At 34.7% G+C, this 27367-nt stretch overlaps 3 protein-coding genes and 1 non-coding gene across 5 annotated transcripts; 3 read left to right on the plus strand and 1 right to left on the minus strand.

The window, feature by feature from the left end:
* Window positions 1-66: 66 nt before the first annotated feature.
* Window positions 67-3346, plus strand: LOC105219758 (elongation factor 1-alpha 1). Its single transcript, XM_011196063.3, has 2 exons — window positions 67-215; window positions 1833-3346. The coding sequence occupies exon 2, from the start codon at window positions 1849-1851 to the stop codon at window positions 3238-3240; it is 1392 nt and encodes a 463-aa protein (XP_011194365.1). The 5' UTR covers window positions 67-215; window positions 1833-1848; the 3' UTR covers window positions 3241-3346.
* On the plus strand, window positions 1154-1227 carry LOC114804997 (small nucleolar RNA snR61/Z1/Z11). The gene has a single exon (XR_003753095.2). It is a non-coding gene; the product is annotated as a small nucleolar RNA snR61/Z1/Z11 (small nucleolar RNA).
* On the minus strand, window positions 3154-25581 carry LOC105219756 (mucin-2). Of its 2 annotated transcripts, none has more exons than XM_011196060.3 (9): window positions 25083-25581; window positions 24334-24658; window positions 24055-24276; window positions 23797-23989; window positions 13624-13770; window positions 13376-13515; window positions 10981-12817; window positions 5308-5526; window positions 3154-5245 (listed from the first exon to the last, which is right to left on the minus strand). In XM_011196060.3, exons 1-9 carry the CDS (start codon window positions 25438-25440, stop codon window positions 4871-4873), a joined length of 3816 nt encoding a protein of 1271 aa, XP_011194362.2. In that variant the 5' UTR covers window positions 25441-25581; the 3' UTR covers window positions 3154-4870. The 2 variants fall into 2 exon arrangements, with proteins under 2 accessions (XP_011194362.2, XP_011194363.2); XM_011196061.3 differs by lacking the exon at window positions 25083-25581 and adding an exon at window positions 24928-25069.
* Window positions 19059-24207, plus strand: LOC105219755 (zinc transporter ZIP11). Its single transcript, XM_011196059.3, has 2 exons — window positions 19059-19411; window positions 19545-24207. The coding sequence occupies exon 2, from the start codon at window positions 19624-19626 to the stop codon at window positions 20650-20652; it is 1029 nt and encodes a 342-aa protein (XP_011194361.1). The 5' UTR covers window positions 19059-19411; window positions 19545-19623; the 3' UTR covers window positions 20653-24207.
* Window positions 25582-27367: the final 1786 nt, after the last annotated feature.

Consider the following 27367-nt stretch of genomic DNA (forward strand, 5'->3'; position numbering starts at 1 on the left):
AATAAATTCTAAATTATCGGTCCCATCTCCTACTTAAAATAATACGGAAATTATGGAATATGAAAGTACCAAATCAACCCTGTCATCAACGTGGCACTGGAAAGACGAAGCGAGGCATATCTTTCGTTCACGACGAGTTTCTCGTTCACTTTGTTCAAGTCTGTTGGCGGATCAGCATAGACTTCAGTGATTTCTCGATTCAGTTTATTTGAAAAGTAAGTTATAATTTTGATGATAATGAAGAAAGTGAAGTGCATTGTAGTTAACAAAATGTGTATCTGGATTGATGGATAGTGCAAAAAATTTGATTGTTTATTAGTAAACAAAGAATAATTGTACACTTTCAAAATTGGGAAGTATAAGTCGGTGTGCAATAGGATGACATAGCAACAAAGTGAGTGCATATGTCGAAAGTAGTGAAGCTAAAGTGGGTAAAATTTCTTTTAAAACACGTGGCATTAAGTGTGCTGCAATATGTTTTACTGAAATTGTGAAATTCAACCACTACTTTGTCACCGACAACGCCCATTTTATATTATATAGGTGTTTTAAGAGGTGAAGTAATTGTGAAAATCAAATGCGCTTAGTAATCTTATAGCGTGGCTCACATATATATACCTTTTAAAATTTTGGTGAGGGTTGGGAGTTCGTACATATTTTCTCTATTGCTGAAAATTTCAAAATGGCGACCGTCGAAGTCTTTGAGGCTGGGGTTATTATTTGCTTAAATATGAAATGTATCATATTTCATACTAAATTACAATTAGGTACTTGAATAATTTTGGCTTAAAAACTGAGGCATGAAAGAAATTGAAACAAAAGATGGGTTTGAAAGCCGGTTTGGGGATTCGTAAAGTGCAACGAAGATTTTTCAAGATGGCCGATGTGAAGATTCCGATTGTAATCGTGTGGATTACTGGAAATTTCTGTCGAGCCGAAGCAGTAGCAATACGAGGACGCCATTTCTATACAACCTCAAGTTTATAAGATACCGGCATTGTCCGGTTTTTATATTGTATGATTTTTTTTAGGAAATGAAGCACATAATTCAGTTTTTTTTATTATAAATTCAAATGCTTCCCGATGCACGTTTTGTTAATCGACCAAGTACTTCGACTTTAGATAGTATATAAAAATGTATTCGTTTTATAGTCTTTTATGATGACTTCAAACAGTTCTGCTACTGAGTATATTTGACGATAAAAAAAATACCAAAACCACTGATAAAAAAAGACTGAAAAGCGAATACATACTATTAAAACAAATCAATTTGCAAAATTTTGTAACTAAAGTTCTATAATTGTTGCATGTTTGTCCTATCATACACTATTCCAATTCGGTGTTGTATTCAGAATACCGAAGCAAGCATGGTAAAATTAACCTCAATTTCCAGAGAATGTAGTAACATGTGTGCAACCACGTTGTTCGTTTGAGGTTACGTTATACAGTAAAACGAAAGCATTCGTGCTGACGCCGGAAACTTATTGTTGTAGTTTTTTCTACGCAATTACTTTCGTTGTGCTGTTGCTAACCTTAAATCGGTAATTCTGATTCACATATGTCCTATATTTTATGTAGTAAAATTTAAATTTTAAATTGAAAACTTGTCAAATTTGCAAATTGCGTTTTAATAATAAAATATAAAATATTTTCTTTACTACAAAAAATATTTAAAAATTAGCTTCAAATTACCCATACACTTTGCTAACGAATTATGTTTTCCCCCAAATTTTATTTTCATCCTTTTCACCTGAAACCTGTTTATCATCCAATGAAACACCCAACCACGAATGTAACAATCCACACTTCCCTGTGTTTTTATGTTGCATTAGCTCATAAAACAGGAAAATGGGTAAGGAGAAGGTTCATATTAATATCGTCGTCATTGGACACGTCGATTCTGGAAAGTCCACCACCACTGGTCACTTGATCTACAAATGCGGTGGTATCGACAAGCGTACAATTGAGAAGTTCGAGAAGGAAGCTCAAGAAATGGGTAAGGGTTCCTTCAAGTACGCCTGGGTTTTGGATAAATTGAAGGCCGAACGTGAGCGTGGTATCACCATCGATATCGCCTTGTGGAAGTTTGAAACTGCCAAATACTACGTCACCATCATCGACGCCCCTGGCCACAGAGATTTCATTAAGAACATGATCACTGGCACCTCACAGGCTGATTGTGCTGTGTTGATTGTCGCCGCTGGTACTGGTGAATTCGAAGCCGGTATCTCCAAGAACGGTCAGACTCGTGAGCATGCTCTCCTTGCTTTCACCCTTGGTGTGAAACAACTGATTGTTGGTGTTAACAAGATGGATTCGTCTGAACCACCATACAGCGAGGCTCGTTATGAGGAAATCAAGAAGGAAGTCTCCTCATACATCAAGAAGATCGGTTACAATCCAGCTGCTGTTGCTTTCGTGCCAATCTCCGGCTGGCATGGTGATAACATGTTGGAAGCATCCACCAACATGCCATGGTTCAAGGGATGGAAGGTCGAACGTAAGGAAGGTAATGCTGAAGGCAAGACCCTCATCGATGCCCTCGATGCTATTTTGCCCCCATCTCGCCCAACCGACAAAGCCCTCCGTCTGCCACTCCAGGATGTGTACAAAATTGGCGGTATTGGAACAGTACCAGTCGGTCGTGTTGAAACTGGTGTTTTGAAACCCGGTATGGTCGTCGTTTTCGCCCCAGCTAACATCACCACTGAAGTTAAGTCCGTTGAAATGCACCACGAAGCTTTGCCAGAGGCTGTTCCCGGTGACAACGTTGGTTTCAACGTTAAGAACGTTTCCGTCAAGGAATTGCGTCGTGGTTACGTCGCTGGTGATTCCAAGGCAAACCCACCCAAGGGTGCTGCTGACTTCACCGCCCAGGTTATTGTGTTGAACCACCCTGGTCAAATTGCCAACGGTTACACTCCCGTGTTGGATTGCCACACCGCTCACATTGCCTGCAAGTTCGCTGAAATCAAGGAGAAAGTTGATCGTCGTTCCGGTAAGACCACCGAAGAGAACCCCAAATTCATCAAGTCTGGTGATGCTGCTATCGTAAATTTGGTGCCCTCCAAGCCTTTGTGCGTTGAATCTTTCCAAGAATTCCCCCCATTGGGTCGTTTCGCTGTGCGTGATATGAGACAAACTGTTGCTGTCGGTGTCATCAAGAGTGTGAACTTCAAGGATGCCTCCGGTGGCAAAGTAACCAAGGCCGCCGAAAAGGCCACCAAGGGCAAGAAGTAGCTGCGTTCTAACGACTATAAAGACCAACAGTTATTAATAAATAAAATCAATAGCAACAACAACAGCTTGACATATTCCAAGTACGATAGTAACAATAGTCAAACAATCAGCAACAGTAAGGAAAACGGAGCGGTGTTCCAACTGAATTTAACATTAATGATTAATCAAAAGTTCCATTGCTTCCATCGCAAAGAGTTTCGTAGGAAAGGAATGTGTGCCTTCGGCGCTGTCAAAGTATATACAATGTGGTAGGCACATACACATAAACATGCACAATAGCCATTACCAATACAAGACAGCATAAACACGAAACATCTTTTTAAGCAAAGCATTTGTATCTTTAGTTTTATAATTACTTTTAATGTTTAATTATTTGTTGGAATTCATTCCTCTATCTCTTCTCTGTAGCGTTTAAAGCACAATACTACTATTGCTTTTATCAAGAACATTCAAAAGCATAATATAAAATGAACCACTATTTAAAAAAATAAAAACACATTTTTGTATTCTTTTTTTATAAAGAAAAAAAAAACAAAAAAATAAATTGGATTGTATTCTATTTATACAGTGAAGGGAATTGGAATATACATTTGTTAACTTTCATTTCGATATTTTTTTATTTCAGTTTTTCAGCTCGTCTATTTAGTTTGTGCTTCTCGTTTTTTTTTGTTTATTCAGTGACTGCACAATACATTGCATTTAATTTTAACAGTACAATATTCAGACATTTTAACAGTAACATAAAGTACAAATACGTAGATGACGCAGTTTTATATGAAACGAAACACCTTGCAACCAACGGCCACAAAACAGATAAAACAATACCCACCACTAAAAGTATTGTAAACATTTACCTAACAAAATTAAATAAAGGTTAATAACATCCCACTATGATGGATGGTAAAAATAAAGAACTTGTATACATGGTTTGGAAAGGGTCGAATTCATTTTGTATCTGATATTTGGTTGCTGTACGATCAACTGTTTCCCCGATTTTTATGCGGATTTTGATACAGATTTGATAAATAAGAAAAATCAAAGGTTTTACTGTGGAGTAAGAGTGTTTAATAATTGAAATGACAGCCAATGAGGATCGGTGCCATTGTAGTCGAATCGGTGGTACTGTGGTAAATAAAGTAAATGTTTCAAACGCATGTATAAAATATTGGATGTCCATTTGCGTCAAGTAATTTAAGAATTAAATAACTGTTAGAACGGAGTATGTATCGGCTCATTCAGCTACAATAGTCAATAAATTAACGTTTAAATTATTTTAGTTAATTAAATTGGGTATGAACTCGGCGTGATAGTTATTATGGGATATATAGAAAGTAGGGGACAGTTTTTACGGCTGAATAGTGAAAAATTAATTGCTTCCAGTGTGCACTGTGGAGTGGTTGAGTCAAAATATTTACATATAAATTACAATTTTATTTAATTAAAAGTTAAAACAAGCAAAATTTATATAAAATCTAATTAATTTTTTAATTTACTTATTTTATTGACTAAAATACTATGTGCTATGATTGCAATATGAAAAACACTATCCATTAAAATTCCATGCTTTACAATTTCCCGATGGAAAGGGGTAAATATTAAATTGTCACATCAATATATTATTTGTAAATGCTCAGCCCGATACAACAGGTGGCGTAGAAACAAGAGTCTCAGGATTTATTTGTGGATCTGGTGGCTGAGGTTTTACAACATTGTTGGTCACATAGGCATATTTTTGTTGGCGCATCACTTGCATATGTGTAATGCTATCCAATACCCAAAATGGCGTTACATAGACTTTATCTTCCAATGTTTTGTGTGGATCACCGAGTATGTACCTGGCGCGTTTGCGATGATCAACCACCTTGCCGCCGCATAGTTCAATTAATTCCTTTAGATTTTCTTTTGATATCGGGCCACAACGTGAAGATATATAAAAGGTACCCAAATCCGCAAATAGTTCACATTTATATGTGCTGCCAAAAGCCTGTCGTTCAGTACGACATATCTGCGAGTATAAATGTTTTTATTGTAATAATTTTGTTATTTGCTTGAACCCCTTGCATTTACCTCAATGGCGCGTGAAAACACTCTTAACTCATAGTCTTCCTCATTCAACCAATAGCCAGCTTTCAGTGAGTCTAGTATCCATTTATAGTCTAGTATCCAGAGACCACGTATCAGTCCTCTCAATAAATTCAGCGTCCTACGCGGCTCATAACTGACCACATGTGTAGTATCATCGTTGACGCAGTGATTCAGTTGTAGGCCACCAAGTGTATCAATTGCCTATTTGTGGATGTAAGGTATGAATATAACCAAATGAGGAAATTTCAATTATTGATGAATAAATAACACAAGCGGGTGTGTACATATTTATGTATGTATGTATGTATGAATTTGAGAATATTTTTTATAACCATTTTCCTCTATAAATTAATGATTTATAGCTAAAATTTTTGTCACTGAAATAACAATTCAAAATTATATTCACAAATATGTATCTACGAAAGCATCTTATTTTGTATACTTACTAATCGCTCATAAGCACGAAACGAAATAAATTGTCTCTCATCGTAGTAATACATAATAATAATTGTGTAATTAACTGATGTGATATGTACGTATTTATTTGTTTTGATGGTGTTTATATTATATTCGTGCTTATTCATGGCGTTCTTTACATGAATAATTCAGACCCTATTTAACAGTTCTTACTACACTATTTACTAAGAGTTGAGTTGAGTTGGTCTAAAGCAATTTTTTAGTTATTGTACTGGTAGGGAAGGTTTCCAAATAATATCCTGGAGTGTTGCTGAGTTGAGTGTTGTTTCTTGGATCGCATATAAATTCTTATGAAATTTGCCGAATTTGCTACAAATTAAACTGAATTGGCCAAGACTAAAGTGAATTCTATTTTATAAAAATGTCAATAAGCAATACAAAAGGTTTCATTAATTTTTTTGAATTTAAAATATGCAAAACCTGTTACTTCAAAATTACTAGACATTTCTAAACGGAAATAATTGTTTTGGCTTCTGCAATACGCTTTGAAAATGTCAATTACTATTTAAATTTTAAGTTTTTACCGTTTCATAAATCATATTTAAAGAATTGAATTTACGGAAGAAGTAATTTACAAAGAATTCAAGTCCGGCCCTGTTTTTATACTCTGTCAAACTTTTTATTACTTCACTAAAAACTAAAATAATTCAAAAGAGCACAGTTTCTTATTGTAAATCCAAAGTTCGGGTTTGGACACTCTAAAATATCTGCCCGGAATACTAAATATGTATTATTAATAAGAAGTGTGAAATTCTCTTATATTATAAACTAGATGATGTAACACTTTGTGTAATAATTGTTATTCTTAATATCTCCTTCACATTTGCTTCACAAACTCTATATTAACCAATGGCATCTGTGTAAAGGCATAGGTGTCCACCTTTCCTGTACTTCTTCCCTAGCTTGTCGCAAATGTTAAAATATCTTTGCCTGATGATTACCCCGACATCTTTGCACAAGTTCTCAATCGGGTATAGATCAAAACTTTGCGTTAGTTAATCAATAAGGGGATTTTTCTTGTGTATAGTATACACCGCAGTTTCAGTTCAGTCATGACCACTAGACTTTTTAAAATCTTTCTGTACCTCAGTTACAATCGCGGTCGTGTGGGGGGTGAAGGAGTACAGGCATCCAATGTAACACCCAATTTTGGGGTTATTAACCGTCGGAATTTTAATACCATCGACTGAAATGTTCAGGACTAGACTGAAGACAATATTACAATACTGTACAATCACCAGCGTAAGAGGTAAATGAGACTCCTTCTGGTGGTTGAGAAGGTGATTCTTTTTTGCTTGAATGTTTAACCTCGAAATGTTACGCATGATTGACGACCGCTCACATAATTCATGGTCCACATCTTCAGCCCTGGAGATAGGGGCGATTGTTCGATATCTTCTAGTAGCGTTGTGTGATTGACTCTGTCAAAAGGTTTTAACAAGTCCAGCGCTACCAGGACCGTCCACTTGCAGGGAGGTTTTTTAATAAGGCCAATAATTACCTGGGCGTTTATGACGCTAAGTGCTGTGGTGCACTTTACCAAATCCATGTTGATGCTGCGCTAGGATCAGATGGTGGGTGTTGGTCGGGAGTAACAAGGCCACAAGTGTCTTCACTACTGGGGAAAGAAGAGTTATCAGAGTGGGACAACTCTTCCGGTTTTCCACGAGTCGGGTATGTTACGAGTGGTCATAGACAGATTAATCTTAGTGAGATAGTTTACTCCCGCCGAGCCAAGGTGTTTAAGCATCAGCATGGTAATACCGTCAGGGCCAATGGATTTGGACGTTTTGGCCTTTTTGATGACATCTGCAACCTCGCCGCTGGTGAATGTAAGTGGTGCGCAGACTTTTGGCTTTTTTCGCAACCGCCGGGTAACACATCTTTTCGCCAAGGGTACAGTGTAAATTGCCGGCTAAAATAGCTCGCGCACTTTTTCGGGTCCGAGGAGGCATGACCAGCGAATTAAATTTCAATTCGGTCATCATGCCTTCTCGGGGTGGATAGGGATTTGACAGTAGTGCAGAGCTTACCCACACCAGTGGAAAGATTACAACACTAACCTATTGATTTACCGTTCGTCGAATCTCCAAATTGAGATCCCTTATACGGGGATCACAGGGATCGACACGGCGTTAGGCATTGCGCTCGTTGGCTAAAACTGCTGCTTCTGCTGAGAAGTTTGACCGGAAGTCCGCAATGCGTCCAGCAGAAATGAAGCAAGCAGTAGCAGCTGCGATCGCCTTACGGAAATGACGCACGAATACGTCCGTAGGAATGGGCAGTTCGTTGAAGGTGCTCTCGGTAAATTATGTGAAGCCGACACAGTTAGCTTTTTTGAAGTTAACGAAGATACGGTCGTCCACAGAAATAAAGTGAGGATGTTTTTCGATCGAGACAATTATAGGCAGATAATCTGATGCGAGAGTTAGTATAGATCGCCAGGTTATGCTATTTATCAGACCACCGCTAGCGATTGTAATATCAGGGGAGCTATTACAGGTGCTCATAATTCTGGTGGGGGCCTTGTCCTTCATTGTGCAGAATGTCGAAACGTCAATCTGTTCTGCCAGCTCCATCCCTCTCCGATCATTTGGCAGGCAAGAATGCCAAAAATCGTGATGCGCGTTAAAGTCGCCAAGTACCAACCGTTTTTCACCACGAAGCAGCGCACCGATGTTCGGGTGATATCCTGTTGGGATACATGTAATTGCGGGGATGTATATATTAAATATTGAGGTTGTTGCGGGGGCAGACTCCTGCAGCATGGGACAACGATTGTCTCACCCACTCACGGATGGTGCGCTTGCCGGAACACCGGAACACGTCGGAAAATAACACCAGCCAGAGTAGGAATTGCACTTAACTAATGTGACGTTCAGACGGTACGTGGGACCAGGAGTTGCGTTGTGGTCCTCGTACGAGGATTGGAGCGGGATGAAGGTTGGGGATGGGTCTGATCAGACTGGGAGTCATGCTGCCTGGAGCTCCGGACGACCGTTAAGGACCTGTCTTGGCCACTCGCTATGGGTGGCGACGCAGTGCATAAACTTGGTGCTAATTGCACTGCCGTAGAGGCGGTTGTGCGTTAGCAGCATGGGGCCACATAACTTGTGGTCCACTCCATCCATTGCATGTATTACACCTAACCGAGGTGGAGTTTGGATAGAGACTTTTGGCGCATACGCAGGAGACCCGGGTTTGGCTCAACGCCAGCTCGCGGATCAAAAGAATGGAGAGCAACCCTGCTGGAAGGTATTGCTCAATTGATGACAATTTTAGAGTAGAACTTACCAATCCAGACAGGTCTGGGTCACCGAAATAACAGCAGGAGAACCGGCTGTTGTGGGGATTGATTTTGTCACCTATAACTATGAGCGAATTGCGGACCACTAATTTTCATTTTGACGTATCCGCACTAGTCTAATTAACATGTTTATGCTCAATTCTGCGTTCAGTGCGACCATTATTGAGCGTGAGGATTTAAAGGGATAAGCTTTGACAATTATTTAATCCTACTGGGAGTTGGTTTTGTAAGGTGTCGCTTTACGATTTTTTGAATACAACTAATAACTGAAAACTATAAGTGTGGTAAATCAATGTCCAATGCATTTCCGGCGAAACTTAACAAAACAAATTAAAAATACCTGTGGGGAAATGACAACGGTTTGTTGGTAATAATTTTTTATTAAATATGAGAAGTAGTATTGATCTACTAATAAAAAATTATGAAAATATCGCTCTCTTAACGGTAACAGCATATTTCTAATTGTGCGGCAAACCTTGTCCGTACCTGTATATTACTGATTTGTTTTTTTTTGGAAAAGTGGACGTACTATTCATTTTCAAGGCCACTTATTGTCTATAGTTCTCTGCTTTTTTATAATTTTTATCTAAAATCGGTTAATCACTTCCTCTAATATTATGATTTTAAAATTTTCGGTTGGCTTTATACAGTATTTATGGGTTAATATGTGAGATACCTTAGCAAAATTAAGTGAGCGTATAATCTCGGATATAGAGCAGCTAGGTGGTTAGATTGAGTGGAATGGGTTTATGAATTACTTCAGAGATCTTATACTCGCTCATGTCGATTGTTGAGTTGAGTATGCAGAAATGTTAGCAATTTCTTCGTCCATATTGTATAAAAATTTCATTCTGATGCGTAAAAAAATAAACCGTGAAATAAGAACTAAACTTGTTATGTTGCATTATTTTTTAACCCCAACAACGACACATCTCAGTTGTGCCAAAATTAGGTATGGTTTTTTTCAGAAAGAGAGACATATTTTGTGTTACAACACATATTGTCATAGAGTGAATTTGGTTTTCTTTTCAGAAAGAACGACACATTTTGTGTTAGAACGATATTTGAATTAGAATTTGTGAAAAGGAATTTAAATTTTTCATGTTGCTTTTTCTATATTTGTTAAATAAGAGACAATTGAAAACTTTAAACCGCTCCCCTGAAAAATCGACTTTTTGACTTGTGACACTATACATGTAAATGAGCGATATGTATAACGAATTTCGAAATTTAAAAAAAAAATTGGTTTTGTGATTTCTTTTCATTCGAATTGAAATTATGTATAAGATAACTTTCATTGGTGAGTAGTGCCATATAACAAATACGTTTGTAATAGACTTAATTGAAGACTAAAATGAGTATGGAAGTTAATGTGGTACATGCAGCTCTAAATTAAGCAAGTCATACATAATAATAATGATATAAATAGTAAAAATATTTTCTTGTACATCTCATTTATTTTGCAAATATCGTAGGTATTTTAAAATTCATATTTGTTTTAATTGTGTACTTTCAGTCAATGTACAACCGTCTGTATACTACAGCATGGATAAAACTATAGCCTAAATTAATTATACAATTTTGTAGGATACTTTTAGCTAATCATAACCACTATTCCAGAGCAAAACCAATTCAACATGTTACAGGTAAAATTATAAAATTATAAGAGGAACTAGTTAACTTAGAAGAGTAAAAATAGGAATCAAATTATAAATAATGAACTACAATTTAAAAAAAGAAACACAACAAATGCATAAAAATCAAAATAAAATGTGGAAAAATCATACAAAAAATACGCCAGCGCCAGCGCAATGGGAAGAGGAATGGTAATTGGCAATAAAATTGAGAAAAAATTATCGTTGTTTACGAACCTCGCGCATCACTTTGATCTGCTCCCGATGCATGTTGGTGCATACAATATATGGCCATTTTTTATTGCCACTGGGTGCATTTTTTGATATTTGCGAACAACCTGATAACCCCACTACCACTGCATCCTTGGCTTTGTCTGGGGTTTCACTCATTTGCGACTTTTTAACGACTTTCGGTGCTGTTTGACTCGTTGAGGACAGTGTTGAGTCCGATGCAGATGGCAATTTCGTATTTTCAGCCAATATGGAAGGCGTAGTGGAAGCTTGTGATGGTACCGTGGTAAGGGATGGAGTATTAATGGCGATGTTTTCATCAACTCCCAGGTCTTGTTGCAATTGTTTCTTTACCGTGGTGTCAGATGTATTACTTGAAATTATGCTCATGAACGATCCTTTTAATTTTGCTAATGATTCATCATTTTTGTTGTTTACTATAGTTGAAGATAGAGATGTAGACGAATTTTTTGGTGTTTCGTCCTTTTCATTGTTATCTAACTCATTGCTTAACATGGGCACTGATTTTGGTACACTCTTTGTCAAATTTGGCACTTGTTGTGACGCTGATGGAGGGATAATAACTTCTGAGCGTGACTTTGTATTCATGTTGACACTGTTGCGTGGCTTTGTTACTACACGTTTTTCCTTCGGTTGCGTTGTCATGGTTCGTCTACGCTTTACGCTTGCTTCATTTGAGCTCTTCTTTGCTGATCCTGTAGGGGTGGCTGATAAAATCAGAGAGGTATCATTTGGCACAAATAATTTGCGTTTCTTAACAGTCTGGGGCGTTGAAAGTATGATTTCTGGCGTATGAGTTATTGGAGTAACTACCACATTGCTTTCGCCATCAATGCTACTATATTTTTTTCCTAACGAGGCATCAATATTAATTTTAGAGGCAACTACATTAGGACTTTGATCATTGTAAGTCAACTCCTTGGCCACTGATCGTCTTGCAGAATTATTTATGTTGTGCAATCGTTGTTGTATTATGTCCATGGAAACGTCGAACAGTGTACGTCTTCGACTAGTGCTAGGCAGGCGCGTAGAACTGAACACCATTGTAGATGAATGTTCTTCTAGTAATGAACCAACTTCATCGTTTTTATGTTCATTTTCTTGTGAACTCCCTTTGTTGTCTAATAGAGTGGTTGGCGTTAGAGCGAATCGCAATAAGTTTTCGTCAAGTACTTTGGATGTTTCATTTATTTTTGTTAACGAAACTTCCGAAATGGATTCCTCTACGGGTTTCGGTGTATATAGTGTGCGTCGACTAGGCGTTTTAGTTTTCTTTTGTGGGGAGATTTCAGGGGTTTTATAGGCGTATGTTGTGCGTCGTCCTTTTAGGCGAGTTTTTTCACCCCGTGGACTTTGTTGATTAGCCGCTGGCTTAGACGTCCTTTCTCGATTCTCTTCCGGTATTGGACTAAATGTTGTTTGGTTGACATTCGATCGTGAATCGGGTGTATTTGGAGCCATTGTACTTAGACTCATGTTAACTACTGTATGGATTGAGCTCCGACGACGACGCGTAACAGTTCCGGGCGTATCAGTCTCAGTTAACTGTAGTGTATAAGCACTCGTACTTTGCGCTACAGGCATCTGAACACTGGTACGTCGTTGAGGAACACGATTTTTTGAAGATGGCGAAGGGGCAGGTTTTTTTTTAGCCGACTTCTGTCCAGTAGGAGTGAATTCTAGACATTCAGCTGATACTATAGGTTCTTCCGTTATATCATTGCTGTAAGACGGCTTTAATGGCATAGCAACTTCTAAAGTTGCGTTGGCTGCACTTTGAACTTTTCTAGGTTGGAGTGGTGTAAACGAGTTGCTCTCGATCCTGAAAAAAAATTAATGATATTTTTGGTCATGATTGTCTTTTACAAACATGTTCGAGTTCTTTCACAAGTTTATGTTACATTAAAAAAAGAATGGAAACATGGAATGGTAAAGTTTAAAAATCTTTAAGTACGTTTAGTACGAAATTGTTTGATTACCATTGCTAGAAAAGTTTGATTTAGAAAAAATATGTTCAAAACTAATCAGAAAAGCACCCTAAAATAATATGTAAACCAATCCGGAATGATGGTGGATATACTGGCTATTAACTAGATAATGTTAAATGTATAAGAAAACATTTGTATCATAATTTATTTTTAAATAGCAAATGTCTCATCAAAAGTGTACCTATTATTTTGGTGATTTCGGCTATGACACATGTTTGGATCCTCATTTTTTATTTATTTATTTATTTTTTTAATTATACTTGTAAATATCTCAAAAATAAATGATTTTGATTTGATGTGTTTTAATTGAAAAAGTTTGGTGTACCCATTATATTGAGCAGGTGTGTACATGCATACACAATACATATACAAATTGCAACAATAAAACTTACCTATTTAATAGTTGCGTAGCAGGTGACTCAGGAATATCAGATTTCGTTATCGATATTGTTGACCCAGGTAAACTATTGTTATCAGTCATGGGTGTGTTGTTAGCATTAGTTAATTTTCGGAAGTATTGACTTATATCACTCTGTTGAGTTATGACATAAACAAAAAGAAATCAAACATTAAATAATAATTAACCATTGCTTTATTGAAGAGTACATGGGATAGCTTCTATAAATTAATTGTATTTTACCTGTTTTCTACTAGATTTCGGCGTATTGTTTATAGTTGACGGTGTTTTGGTAAGCGTTACAGTCTTAGGTGTAGAGTCTTTAGGTGTACCCTGTTTCAGTCGAATACGTTTATTGCATTCTGAGTCCGGTTGCATCGACTTGTGGCGCTGAAATAAAATATTCCCATGATTTTGAAATGTTGCATACTTTAAGATAGTCTACTAAAAAACAATAACATAATTATTTGCTAGTCCACTTGATTATGCGCAATTTATACAGTCATAGCAATTTGATTAAACGCACTTAAAATTTTTGCAAATTGTAAAAAAATAATTTTTTTAACGAATAACACTTGTCGAATCGACAAATTGCACTCAAAATTGGGAGATCGTTGTTGAAAATATGTTAAAAAAACGCAAATATTGTGGTAAGAGACCAAAGTCACAAGGTAATAAAAAGCTGAGCTTGTATGGTAAAGGCCGAATTCGATTTTCAGCAAGACAATGTCGCCATATATGTGTCGAAACAAGCGAAACAGTGGTTTCAAGACAAATAAGTCCCGCATGTTGTTCATATTGTAATCCCATTGAAAATTTATGGGAGATACTGGCATTAAAAGTATGAGCAAATTGTGTGCAATTTAAAACAGCGTCTGAGCTTAAGAAACGAATAAAAGCTTGCTGGATAGTAATTGACCCTGTGGCCGTTACAAAATAGGTAGAGACAAACCCCAAAACATCCAAAGAAGTGCAATTAATTATTAAACTATTGAATATTCAGCAGAAAAATAAATTTCCATTCTCATTCTTTACAAAAAGTCAAATGTCAAAAAAACTATTTTTAAAATGATTTATAAATTAGTTCTGAGTGCTACTTAAAAAAAAAAATTAATGGAAGATTGAAAATTTTAAAAATAATAACAACAAGTAAGGAAAGGCTAAGTTCGGGTGCAAACAACATTTTATACTCTTGCAATTATTTGAAGAAATTTTATTAAGATAACACACAAAATTTACCCATAAATTCGTCATAAAGTTTAATAGAATAACGAAAATATATATGGGCATTTCCGCCATATCGAACGGATTGTCCCGTACACCTTTCAACTAAAAAAAAGTATGAACAAAAATGTTTTTTAATTTTGACAGTAGAATTTTTTAATAGCCCTTCATTAGCTCTACATTTAGTGTTAAGGTTGATTTTGGAACGGTTTTCATTTTCAAGATAATTGCAAAAAACCAAGGCATTCGCACGAGACAAAAAATGGAAGTCGTTTTTGGGAACAACGATTCAAACAGCGATTTCAGCGAATTGTGAGGCAATATTCAAATGTTTATGATTGTAAAATGTTGAGCATTGATGGCCTTTATAGGTGGTATGAATTTCATCCAAAAATAATTTATAGTTTATTTTTAATTAATTATTAATCACATTCGCACGGGACATGTCGCACGGGACATTTTTTTCCATCATAATATTTATGTTGTTTTTTTTTGTTATAATACGGAATTATTTAACAACAAGTCCAATAAAATGGCTTAAAAAAGTAGTAAATGTATTTATTCATTTATTTTAACTAATATTCAACGAGAAACACAACAAAAATTCTATAGTATGAAATGAAAATGGTATTATGAATGTGAAATACATTTTTTTTTTCAGAAAATGCTGTCTTCGGGTATAAAATTTTTTGGATTTCGTTATCTACCAGACTTTCCTTTTGATAACTGCTCCCACTCCATCGACGGCTCCTTGCAAAAAAATTCTATTCTAATGAAGAGTATTTTAATTATTTTATAAAATCGACCAGGCTTGATAATATAAATTTGTTTTTGAACTGAGAGCAATTATCTTAAAAAAAATAAATATTTTAGAAAAGCAACTAAAGGATTTCTTAATTTTAGTTAAGAGATTTATCAAGAAAATAATATGTCATGCGTTAACTTGCCACTTTTAAAAGCAAACGATTTTCTCCTGACAACCTTGTTAAAATGAGCACTCTTATTTTGATTTGTAAGTCTATAATTTTCGCCAAAATCTAATTGAATAGCTATTTCAGTGGAATTTACAGTGCGGTTTTTGCTCATATGTAAATAATTAATGTAAATGTATCTATTTACATACTTAAGTAAATTTTATAAGACAAAAAATAAATTTAAATTTTTAAATTCCACACCTACGATGTCGCACGGGACCAATTTTAAGTAGTTACCAAAACCACAAATCTTCTGATTTTTAAACAAGGTTTTTTTTTTTTTGAATTGTATAAAAATTTACTGTTTATACCCAAAATTTGGCGAGCTTGCTGCTTTTATTTGCGATGATGTGGGAACAAGTGTTGTTTTTTGATGTCGCACGGGACATTAAAATATAGGATAATAAGAAAGCAAAAATTTACAGTTATTTGCAATCGCATGCTTTCTTATGCATTTTATTTGGATCTTTGTATCCTTATAAAGGTTTTACACAAAACAAAAAATTATACATGATATGTTTCTTTAACAATTTTGACGAAAAAACAAATACAGTAGAAAAATCGAAATGAGAAAAGTAGCTTCTATGCGACTTGGCTTTCGTATATCTCGTAATTGGTTATGAATTAATTTAAAATTAATTTAATATCAATAAATTTAGATATTTTCCTATGAAAATATGCAAAAACTGTGTAATTCTAATAATGTTTAATATTTTGTCTGTGGTAGACCTTCTGGCGGAAATGCCCATATATATGTAGATATGAGGGCTGAGGTAATTCCTGAACCGATTTCATTCATTTTCACCAGCAAGGTACACTATATCCAGGACTATAAGCTCTCTTAATTTTGCTAAGATATCTCACATATTAACCAATACATACAAAACAATTTCCTCTGAATTACATTAAATTATCTGAGAGATTTACCCATATTTTCGGTTAAAATTTACCATTAGGCGCTGAGTTCAACATGTTCGATATCTGGGGCCTTGAAAAGTTATAGTCTGTTTTCGACAATTTTTTTCACAAGTGAAGTCAGAGATGATATGCACTACTTGTGTAAAGTTTTATTCCGCTATATTCATTGGTTCCTTATGTATACATTATAAAGTGAAGGAATCAGATGGAATTCAAAATTGAATTATAAGGAAAGTAGTCGTGGTTGTGAACCAATTTCGTTATTTTTTATTTTTGTTATCATTTTTTATTCGTGTTATCAGGATGTCAAGAAAATATTATATACCGAATTTCATTGAGATCGGTCGAGAAGTTTCTGAGATATGGGTTTTGACCCATAAGTGGGCGATGCCACGCCCATTTTTCATTTTGTAAAAAAATCTGAGTGCAGCTTTCTTCTGTTATTATCCGATTTCAAAAATTTTTTGCAGAAAGTTTGGTTTATATAGCTTCATTGGTTTGCGAGATATATACAAATAACCGATTTTGGGGTGAGGCCACATCCACTTCCCCAAAAAAAAATACATCCAAATATGTCCCTTCCTAGTGCGATCCTTTATTCCATATTTGACTTTTATAACTTTATTTATGGCTTAGTTATGACACTTTATAGCTTTTTGGTTTTCGCCAATTTGTGGGGGTGGCAATGGACCGATTTTACCTCCCCAGTGTGCCAAGGAATACGTGTTCCAAGTTTCTTTAAGATATCTCAATTTTTACTCAAGTTATCCGCTGCACGGACAGACGGACTTCAATTCATCTCGTCATCCTGATCATTTTGATATATCTAACCCTATATCTAACTCGTTTAGTTTTATGACTTACAAACAACCGTTATGTGAACAAAACTATAATACTATCTTAGCAATTTTTGTTGCGAGAGTATAAAAATTAAAGTGCGTTTAATCAAAAGTCTATGACTACGTTGTTATAGACAATAAAACATTTTTCTCTAATGTCGATAGACCTTCGACAGTCAATGGCAAAACTCCGTCCGTATTACCATTAACCACTTGACACTTTCGTGGTCCTTTTATGTTGATATATATGTACATATATACATATATAGTATTATAATAATAATAATAAATGAACTTCACAAATCAACATATTTATGTAGTTTAAAAATGTTGGATGAATTTAAGAAATTTTCCAATAATTTTTTATTATCAGATAAAATTACACAAATTTATCAAATTTAATTTTCTAAAGGTATTGAATAAACACTCAGTTGAACTTTCCTAACTCGAATCACCATAATCCACAAAAAACTTCGAGTTACGGAAGGTAATTTGTATTAAATTTGACTTATATTCCCAATGGTACGGAGTTATCGAGAACTGTATATAACTAATAAGCGGAATTTCAACAAATTTTTCACTTATTGATAAATTATTGCGGAAATGAACCAATCTTATATAAGTTTGCTCCTTACATAAGAATTATTAGGGTTTGTGCAGTTATTATGGTAATGGGTTTTGAAGAAGTCGACTTAATTCTACAATGACGTATGCTTGCGGTTGCTACAACAAACACTGTGTGTATACACTCCTTTGCTCAATGGAAGCCCAGCCACGGAGATTGAGAGTCATATTTTACACTTATGTCAACTTTGATTCATGCTCGTGATACTTAAGTATTCGTAGCTATTTATATCGGGGCTACTCATTATATGAGATAACTTCAAAAAGATATACATATACATATACAAACATATACATATATATAAAACCTTATGTATTAAGTATATAATAGTCTTGTTCCTTTTTTGTTAATGGTCATATTTTAAACCTAAGAATTCGTCAAGTTGGTGTTATTTCTGTTGCCAACTTTGATTCATGCCCATGGATCTTAAAAGTACTATTCAAACTAGCGCTTCTTGCTTGTATTTATTTACATATAAGTACGTGCAGTACAAGCCGTTTTGCGTGACATTATCAAATTTAAATTATTTATCGTTATAACGCGTAAGATATTCTACTTTGTTTTGCCTCCATTCATCGTTGTGCTGCGGATGTGTGTAGGGGTTGCCGTGAAGAATGCATAATTGTACATATTTCTTAGCTGAAATTTGGAATCATGTATATGTGTAATCTAATATAGAAAATCTTTCTTGTTTGTAGGCATTCATTTGTTAAATGTCTATAAAAAAAAAAAATAAATAAAAAAGAAGGCAAAAAAACTGATTAAAATGGAAAAAAATTGGAAATTATTTGAGCTTTAATGACTTTTTTAAACAAATTAAAAAAACATTAATACTATTTTCCCTTCCCGTTATACTCCCGCGATGGATTTTTGTATACATAAGTGACCAACCCCATTATTATAGATTTGATTTCATAAAACTGTTATTATTATTTGTTGTTCTCTACTGGTACACATGTATTGCAGGAATACCAAATATGTTGCCGTTTAAATGCAACCATGCGTAGATCTGTTTTATCTGCTGCCTCTTTCAGCATATGGACGCAGCAGAAATAAAAAGCGGCAAGAGAACAAGCTGACTTCTGACAGTTGACAATCGCCAACGCTCTCGGTTTGTGTTGTATTCAATTGTTGTAGCTTGAAGTTGGAGCAACAATTTGTGGAGCGCTCGTTGGTATCATATCGGCAAACTGTTTTTGTTTTTGCACAACAAAATGCTTTAATGAATTCGATAGTACAACAGAAAGATACAAAATTTATTAGCTACAATTCTGGGCAAATCTCAATATAAATCACTGAGTTCATTGCAAAAACGTCGATTTGGTGATTTTCCAAAGCTGCATTTACTTCTGAAGGCTATTAGCGCTTAGAACGTGGCATTTTCTATAGAAATCAAGGGAGGTAAACATTAAGTAGAAGTTGTGATCTGGCTTACGTGTGAATTCTGTTCGGTAAGCAATATGAATGTTTCTATTACTAATCAAATGTTTACTGTTTATAAACACGTACATATGTATGTATGTGAGTATCTTTTTTTTCATTGACAAGCAATAATTAAAAAACTTTGTTTTCCGCTTTTTATAGATAAGCAAAAGATCAGCGTATATAGTTATTTGATTGGTGTTATAGAGAGAAAAACTGAGGTCAATATCAAGAAGACATAATGATTCCTGGCTACGGACCGGTCATGCAGGCCCTTTTAGGCACACTGTTTACTTGGGGACTAACAGCTGCGGGTGCAGCTTGTGTGATATTCGTGCGGGGCAATCAGCGCAAGTCACTTGATGCTGCATTAGGTTTCGCCGCTGGTGTCATGATTGCTGCTTCGTTCTGGTCTCTTTTAAATCCCGCCATAGAAATGGCAGAGAGTTCACATCTGTATGGTGTTTACGCCTTTATGCCAGTGTCGGGTGGTTTTCTGCTAGGTGCCATCTTTGTGTATGGTTGTGATAGGCTTATGTCGTATCTTGGACTCAACAGCACAAATATGATGATTTCGATGACACAAACGAATAAAGACAAGGCTGATATTGCTATCGATGATATACGCAATAGTCAAGGCGTTTTAGATCGCACAGTAACTAAAAGCATGGATAGCTTTTCTGATTGCTTGAGTACACAGCACGGCAACCTTGAACCGCGACGTCGTAAAAAACACAGTGCAGCCGAATTAGAAGCTCAGCGTACATACATAACTGATAGTCAACGAAACCTTGAAAGCGCAGTGGCACAGTGGAAACGTATTATGTTACTGGTGGTTGCAATAACTGTGCATAACATTCCCGAGGGTCTGGCGGTCGGTGTCAGCTTCGGCGCTATAGGCAGCACTGAATCTTCCACATTTGAAGCTGCTCGAAATTTGGCAATTGGTATTGGCATACAAAATTTTCCAGAAGGCCTGGCGGTAAGCCTGCCTTTACATGCCGCTGGTTTTAGTGTGGCACGCGCACTGTGGTATGGTCAACTCTCCGGTATGGTGGAACCGATATTTGGTATTCTGGGTGCAGTAGCAGTGACATTTGCCAATCTCATATTACCTTATGCATTGTCATTTGCGGCCGGCGCAATGATATACATTGTTGCGGATGACATATTGCCAGAGGCTCATGCCAGTGGCAATGGAACGATTGCCACTTGGGGCACGGTAGCGGGGTTCCTTATAATGATGTGCCTTGAAGTTACCCTATCTTGATGTTACAACTACTGCCATTGTTTTATTTGTTATATAATTAACTACAAGCATAAGATTTTGCGTTTCCAAAGCTACAACGATCACTTGACCAGCCGCGTAAATTTGGTACAAAAGCTATTCTGTTTTGTTTAAGTGATTAACTACTATTTACTGAAGTAAATGTGTGTGTCCTGATGTAATTGTGCATACAAATTATGTGTATGAAAAGGTGAATTGTTGGATATATGTACTTTAACGTGTATTTAGTGTTTGTAACGAATCCACTTAAATGTGAAAATTGCGATTATGTTTGGATATATGCACGATAGTTTAGCACAAAAAAGGTGAACGCATTAATAATTTGTACTTTTTAAAAATCTCGTAACACGGACAATTGAGTATTACTTTTGTAAATATTTACGGAAAATAAGAATTTTTGTAAACACTACTCCTTTAGAAACCGCCGTTTCATAAAAATTTGTGAATACTATAATATTACATAAATGGAATATTTTAATGTATCTCATTTAAATACTGATCAATAGACACAGTATAACTTAATTAGTTTTTAAGTATGTTTTATGTTTTGAGAACAGAAAAAACGAAATAATTTAATGAATAATAAAATAATATATATGAATATTTAACTAAAGTGAAGGTGGCATACTTAATTGTGAGCGTAAATATTTTGTGAGTGTATACACAGTAGCGATGAAATATTGTAGTAAACAATTTCCGCAGGTAGCCAAACAAGACGTTGGTAATCAATCAAAGCACATTTTCAATGGTTACTATACGCAAGTCGTTAGCTCCGTATAACAACAACAATAGTTAAGATAGCTAAATTAAATTCTGATAAATATAAAATGTCACGATAATTTGTGATGTACACTAATAACAACAGATACGTGCATGTAGGTATCTTTAAAAAGATAAATAAACGTGTACAAGCTTCTAGTTATCGTGTGTGAACACTGCGGTGACTACACAAGATCTATCTAATCCTGCGTACGAATATGTATATCTCTTTGCAGTTTCTAGTATTTTAAAAGTATTTTATGGTTATTGGGCTTCTTCAATTATATTTCATACAAATTTCTTTAAAATACATTGCAGATGCTTTTCAGTTGAATATATATGAATCTGTCTAACTGTTATCTTTCAAGATTTGATACTTTAAAAGATAAATTATAAGCATAATGACTATTATTTCATTCTCTTTTTGGACAATTATAAAGAGACATATATTTGGTTGTTGTACCAGGCGAATTTCTTCCCCATAAACATTTACGTATATTTTAATGTTAACATATTGTTAACATGATAACAGGAATGCTGCCCTGCAACTGTTGCAATAATAACTGATATAAACATCGTACTTGTTATACCCTCGCAACTTGTTGCAAAGAGTAAAATAATATTGTTAAATACTGAATTTTGCAATGAACACGTGCAAACTTCGGCCTCAACCGAATGTTAGATACTGTTTATTACATTATTCGATTGTATTATATTTAAATATTGCTTTCTGACGACACAATTTTTTGTCTCATATTTGAAATTTGTCAACCCTTGGAACTATCGATTATATGTAGGTATAATTATTGGGACAAAATAATAAAATTTTTGATGTGTTTGATTGATATTTGTAATATGCCATATGATTTCCAATGAATGAACGTGAACTATTACAATTACAAACCACCAGAATGTTCGTAGTTATTTAGCAGCGCTTTAAATATTGAAATACGATAGAACTAGAAACAGAGATCCTATCGGGTAAATCAAATGGGCATTGTAGATATACACCGTAGTGCTTAAGTCGACAAACAACGAATAATCTTACAAACAGACAGTCGACGTTATTCGCAGAGGGCAACTAACACCTTTACAAAGTACTACCCACACATTTCTTTTCTTTCTTTCTGGAAGATTAATCAACGTCTATTGGTAAAGCAGTTTCTCGAGACAAAAGTAACCTTAGTATAATTGTTTACTATAGCTGTTTAAAGCATCACCAACTTACAGTAGCATCATACAGACACATCAGTGCACAAATTTAAATGTGTTTAAGAGTTTGAGTTGGAACGACAATCATCTATATAAAAAGTTATATATATCGTGAAACTTATTACTTATTCGCGAAATGAGCTAGTAAGTCTTAATGATATCGGTCAAAAATTTGATTTAGTATTATTAGTTTCAGGAAATCCAATGGACTACACGTTATTACTTTTTGGTTTTCTCTTTATTTCCATGAATGTACATGTTACATGTAATTGCCATAGCTTCACCATAAAATATCTAATTACGAATATTACACTATACAACCACTAATATTGTTGTAATAATGTGCTTTAGCTATTTTTGATATAGCAATGCTGTTAGTAGTTATTTGAATTATTTTAGGCAGATTAATTTATTTATTTTAAAATATAATGCTACGAAATATGAATGGCTAAATTATGCTTACATGTTGTCATTTTGACACTTCATTGTCAGCTTTTAATTATGTTATTATAGTATAAGAAATATGTACGTACAAGGCCGCGAAACCATTTACAACAAATATTTTTAACTTGTTACAGTTTAAAATCTGTTACGTTATAATATCAGTATTCAAGTTGGCCAAATTTTCAAAATATCTTATCTTGACATGAAACTTGATGGTCATGGAAATAATATTGTAATATGAGAAATTGATTTTAATATAATATATTCTTAATGACATCGGTATAAAGTATTATATACAGATCACAAGTGGTAAATTGATGTTTTCAAGAACAGTTTACAAATATTCACATACACACACAATACTCGTATTGCATTAGAACTAATTAGATAATTTTAGAAACGGGTTAGAGAAAAATAATACGTTTGTAGCATAGTCAATTCATTTTAGTGCCCGGTGATGCTTTTCATGCTAATTCAACAAATTAATAGCTTTTCCAATCCTCTCCATATTACATTTAAATGCAATTACACATAATCCGATACCGGTAGCAACAACTATTCACAGCTGATTATTAATACATTTAATTAATACTAGTAAACCGGTTTGCACTTAAACCTATTATACAAAGTATTCCCCACAAATGAATACCATATTTACTTGAATACTAAATCATTTATATTCAGTGTTTAGAGAAATAAACATTAACTTACCTTCATTTTTTCGTAAAGTTCCGGATTTTCGTAGCGATCTATATTTGATATTGGAAACTCGTTTGGATCACATATCATCCGCTTTTTTTTGCAAGCTTCAACCCACAAAATCGAAACAACCGGTATATTCCAGTTTTTAGCTTTTTTGTAAGTGGACAGCAAACCATCTTTAAATATCACATGTGTTGTACCTCTGTAAAAATTGAAAGATTGCACTAATTGAAAGAATCGTATAAGTCTAAAACAACTTATAAATACCTTAGTAATTTGTCATTTACGCGTGCACCTAGTTGTGAAATAACCTTCTTCACACCTTCTGATCGATTATCTTCGCCAGTACGTACTTCAACATATACTACAATGTCGTGCATGAGTTCCTCTATTGATGGTGGTGGAGATGGATTGTATTCTTCTAAGGTGATAATGTTTTGTTCCTCATGTGGGATGTCAAAATTAGCGTAGCCACCACTTACAGGATTGCTAAAGATAAATATTGTTTAAAATATATATAAGTTAATTCTTTCTTGAATTATTTACTTTAGAGCTCTGATCGCGCGTACACGTAAAGATGCTGATGGACTGTTGAGATCACGTTGTATGCGTGCCATTTGAGGATTTTTACTTAGTGTTGTTTGTATGGCAGGTTCTTTAGTGGGGGTGATATTAGTGTGTATTTGCGTGTTGATTATGTGTTCAATATTTGAGTGAGCAGTAATAGTGTTATCAGCTGTAGGTTTTATGGGATTGTTTTCGATATTTTCATAAAATACTTCATTGAGTGTTACTGGAGGCAATTGGGAAATAAGGAGTCTTTCTTGTGAACGCATAGCATCAGGACTGCTCACATAGTCGCTCAATTTGCCTGTATGCCGGTTTAAAATTCCACAATATGCGTGCGCATGTTGAAGAGCGCGCACAGGAAACAAAAGAAAGGATAAATGTATATTACAAACACTTAATGAGATCAATAAACTAAGGAACTTTAAGTATATTTTCACTTTTTCTTTTCATTTTCTGTTATCATTCGCGTTGTCACAAAATGACAGCGCGAAATTTCAGCAGTGTTACCCATTAAAAGCTTAACATCTTTGATAACGTATAATGAAACGGAATACAAACCGCGTAACTTACCATTTATTATAAATAATTTAGTACACATGAAATTTGGTTTTTAAGCTTTTTGAGATTTTTTTGTGTGTGAAAAAATAAGTTTGTCAATTTCTTAATTTTCAGAATATTGAGAACAAAATCATTGCTTACATCTATTTTTACTGTAATGTACTTACGCAAGTTGTGCTTTTCCATAAGCAATAACTTATTGTCATCAGTAGGTTTGACTATGTCATTGCAATTATCAAAAGAACCATGCGAACTACTGCTCAACCCACTGTCTTCATTTGTAGGTACTAGGGGCTGATCAGGTTTACTGGCAAAGATTTTTAATAATTGTTCGTCTCGAATACTTAATCGCCGATTATTTTTTAGAGGAGCATTTAAATCGCTTTCGCCTTGTTGTTGGTTTTCACACAATGGTTTCTTCTTTACAATTTTATTTATATTTTGCGGACCCTTTCTGGAGCGATGCAGCGTACTTGAGTAGGTTACCGTTTGCCAGGTTGACACGCGATTAACAAATTTATCCATATTAAATTCTCTAAATTTCAACAACAACCATTTATACAGAATTTATTGTTGTAATTGATTTGAAGTAACCAACTAAATTTTAATTTAATATACTACAAATGAGATTTTAAAAGCACCAGTACAATTTCATGAACATTTTGAAAATGACATTCGTTGGTAGTGGAATGTGGAGTGCAGGCTGAAAGTACACAATAGGAAATGTTTGGAAATGGGTTGAAGTGTCAGGGTTGCATTTCTTACCTAACATTAAATTTATCCGTTCAACTTCTTATAGATAACAAAATTGCAAACTTCACAAAATGTAGAAATGATTTTTCTATCACAATCAACTCTTACTTTATTTTCGCAATTTCTCCACACAATAGAATACAGTGAAACCTCTCCTAACAGACATCTCCTTTGAGAGGACATTTATTCATACACCAAGTTAATTTTTTAGAACTAACTGTATTATGAAACACTTTCATTATTGAAAGAATATTAAGAAACAAACATTTAAATAAAAATAAGTTTCCAATTTTTCCTAAACTACCACGTTTCTTATAACATTTTGTATCACATTATATGCTTTAATAATAATATTACTTTACTATTTAATCACAACTTCATTAAAATACCGACTTTCTAATTGGATGACCATGTCAATATAGAATATGAATAGTCGCAAGGAACTCAACCAAGTAGTGTTATTTCTTATTTATACTATAATTTCATATCCTTTAGCATTATTTGGAGAATAACACAAAATGTATTAAAAAAGAAAAAAATAAATTGAATTAGTGTTTTTTAGACACGTGGTATTCGAGAAGGACGAGAAGAATCAATATCACTGAATTTAAATGTTGTATGGTACTTCTTCAATTTGTGAAATTGTTAAGTATGATATCAAGAGTTGTCTTCCTTTGAGCAATCGGCTCTATGTACATATCTACTTACATATACATATGTATATATACATTTACGGACAAAATAATCATGGTGCGTTTAGCTGGTTGTAAATGTTAATTTTGTTTATAGCTATATGTTTTTATGATAAAGGCGTAGTAGTATAAACAACTTGCACTACTCATTTCTTAATTTTGTATTTTAGGGACAAGTTATCATTGATTCATAAAATAAGTGGGGCCAATAAAATAGTTGCAAGTAAAATATTTATGTATAAAATAAATGGTTATTTCGAAGTATTTTTTTCATATCAATGTATCATTGGAGTATTCGCAATTTTATTTCGCTTTGAACACAGAAATTATTTTGAATTGGTCGTAGACATCATCGGCTGATCAAAAAATTCGGTGTTGAAGGGAAACCCACAGATTAATTACCAGTATGTTAGGGCGATCGTAAAATCATGTAACTAATGCTCCACAGCAAATATATTAGAAAAAACTTTCGGCTCATATAAGAAAAACTTGTTTGATTTATGATCGTCGCATACTTCTCATAAGAAGAAAGGACTCTTTTGTGACTTGACGACAAATCGCTGAAGTTGAAACTAAAATTTAGTACGGGGTCTAACGCGGGACTCATGTTCAGAAAAATTCCTCTTATACGGAGAGTCGACATACAGAAGAGGAAAGTTATTGTCGCTGAACACACAAAGTTGTGCAATCCCACTAGGAACTGTGGGAATCTTCCAATTGAAACCCTTAATACAATCCATGCAGAATAGAATTGGAGAAATAATATAAAACTATGGAGGATATATATATATGTATATATATAAATTTGGCGTAGGAACCGCTTTAAGCGATTATAGCTGAATCCACCAGAGCACGCCACTCGTTTCTCCTTTTTGCTTTTTGGCGCCAACTGGAAATACCAAGTGAAGCCAGGTCACTTTCCATCTGATCCTTCCATCGGATTGGAGGTCGTCCTCTTCCGTGGCTTCCTCCAACGGGTACTGCATCGAACACTTTCAGAGCTGGAG

The sequence above is a fragment of the Zeugodacus cucurbitae genome, chromosome 6 (genome assembly GCF_028554725.1).
Source record: "Zeugodacus cucurbitae isolate PBARC_wt_2022May chromosome 6, idZeuCucr1.2, whole genome shotgun sequence".
In the NCBI taxonomy this organism is placed as follows: domain Eukaryota; kingdom Metazoa; phylum Arthropoda; class Insecta; order Diptera; family Tephritidae; genus Zeugodacus; species Zeugodacus cucurbitae.

Bases quoted from the DNA above. Each gene is read 5' to 3' on its own strand.
- LOC105219758 (XM_011196063.3), top strand. From the start codon at position 1,849: ATGGGTAAGGAGAAGGTTCATATTAATATCGTCGTCATTGGACACGTC.
- LOC105219755 (XM_011196059.3), top strand. From the start codon at position 19,624: ATGATTCCTGGCTACGGACCGGTCATGCAGGCCCTTTTAGGCACACTG.
- LOC105219756 (XM_011196060.3), bottom strand. From the start codon at position 25,440: ATGGATAAATTTGTTAATCGCGTGTCAACCTGGCAAACGGTAACCTAC. The intron at 24,659-25,082 runs GTAAGTACATTA...ACCGGCATACAG, and splicing joins TATGGAAAAGCACAACTTGC to GCAAATTGAGCGACTATGTG. The intron at 5,527-10,980 runs GTTCGTAAACAA...ATCCACAAATAG, and splicing joins AGATCAAAGTGATGCGCGAG to GCAATTGATACACTTGGTGG.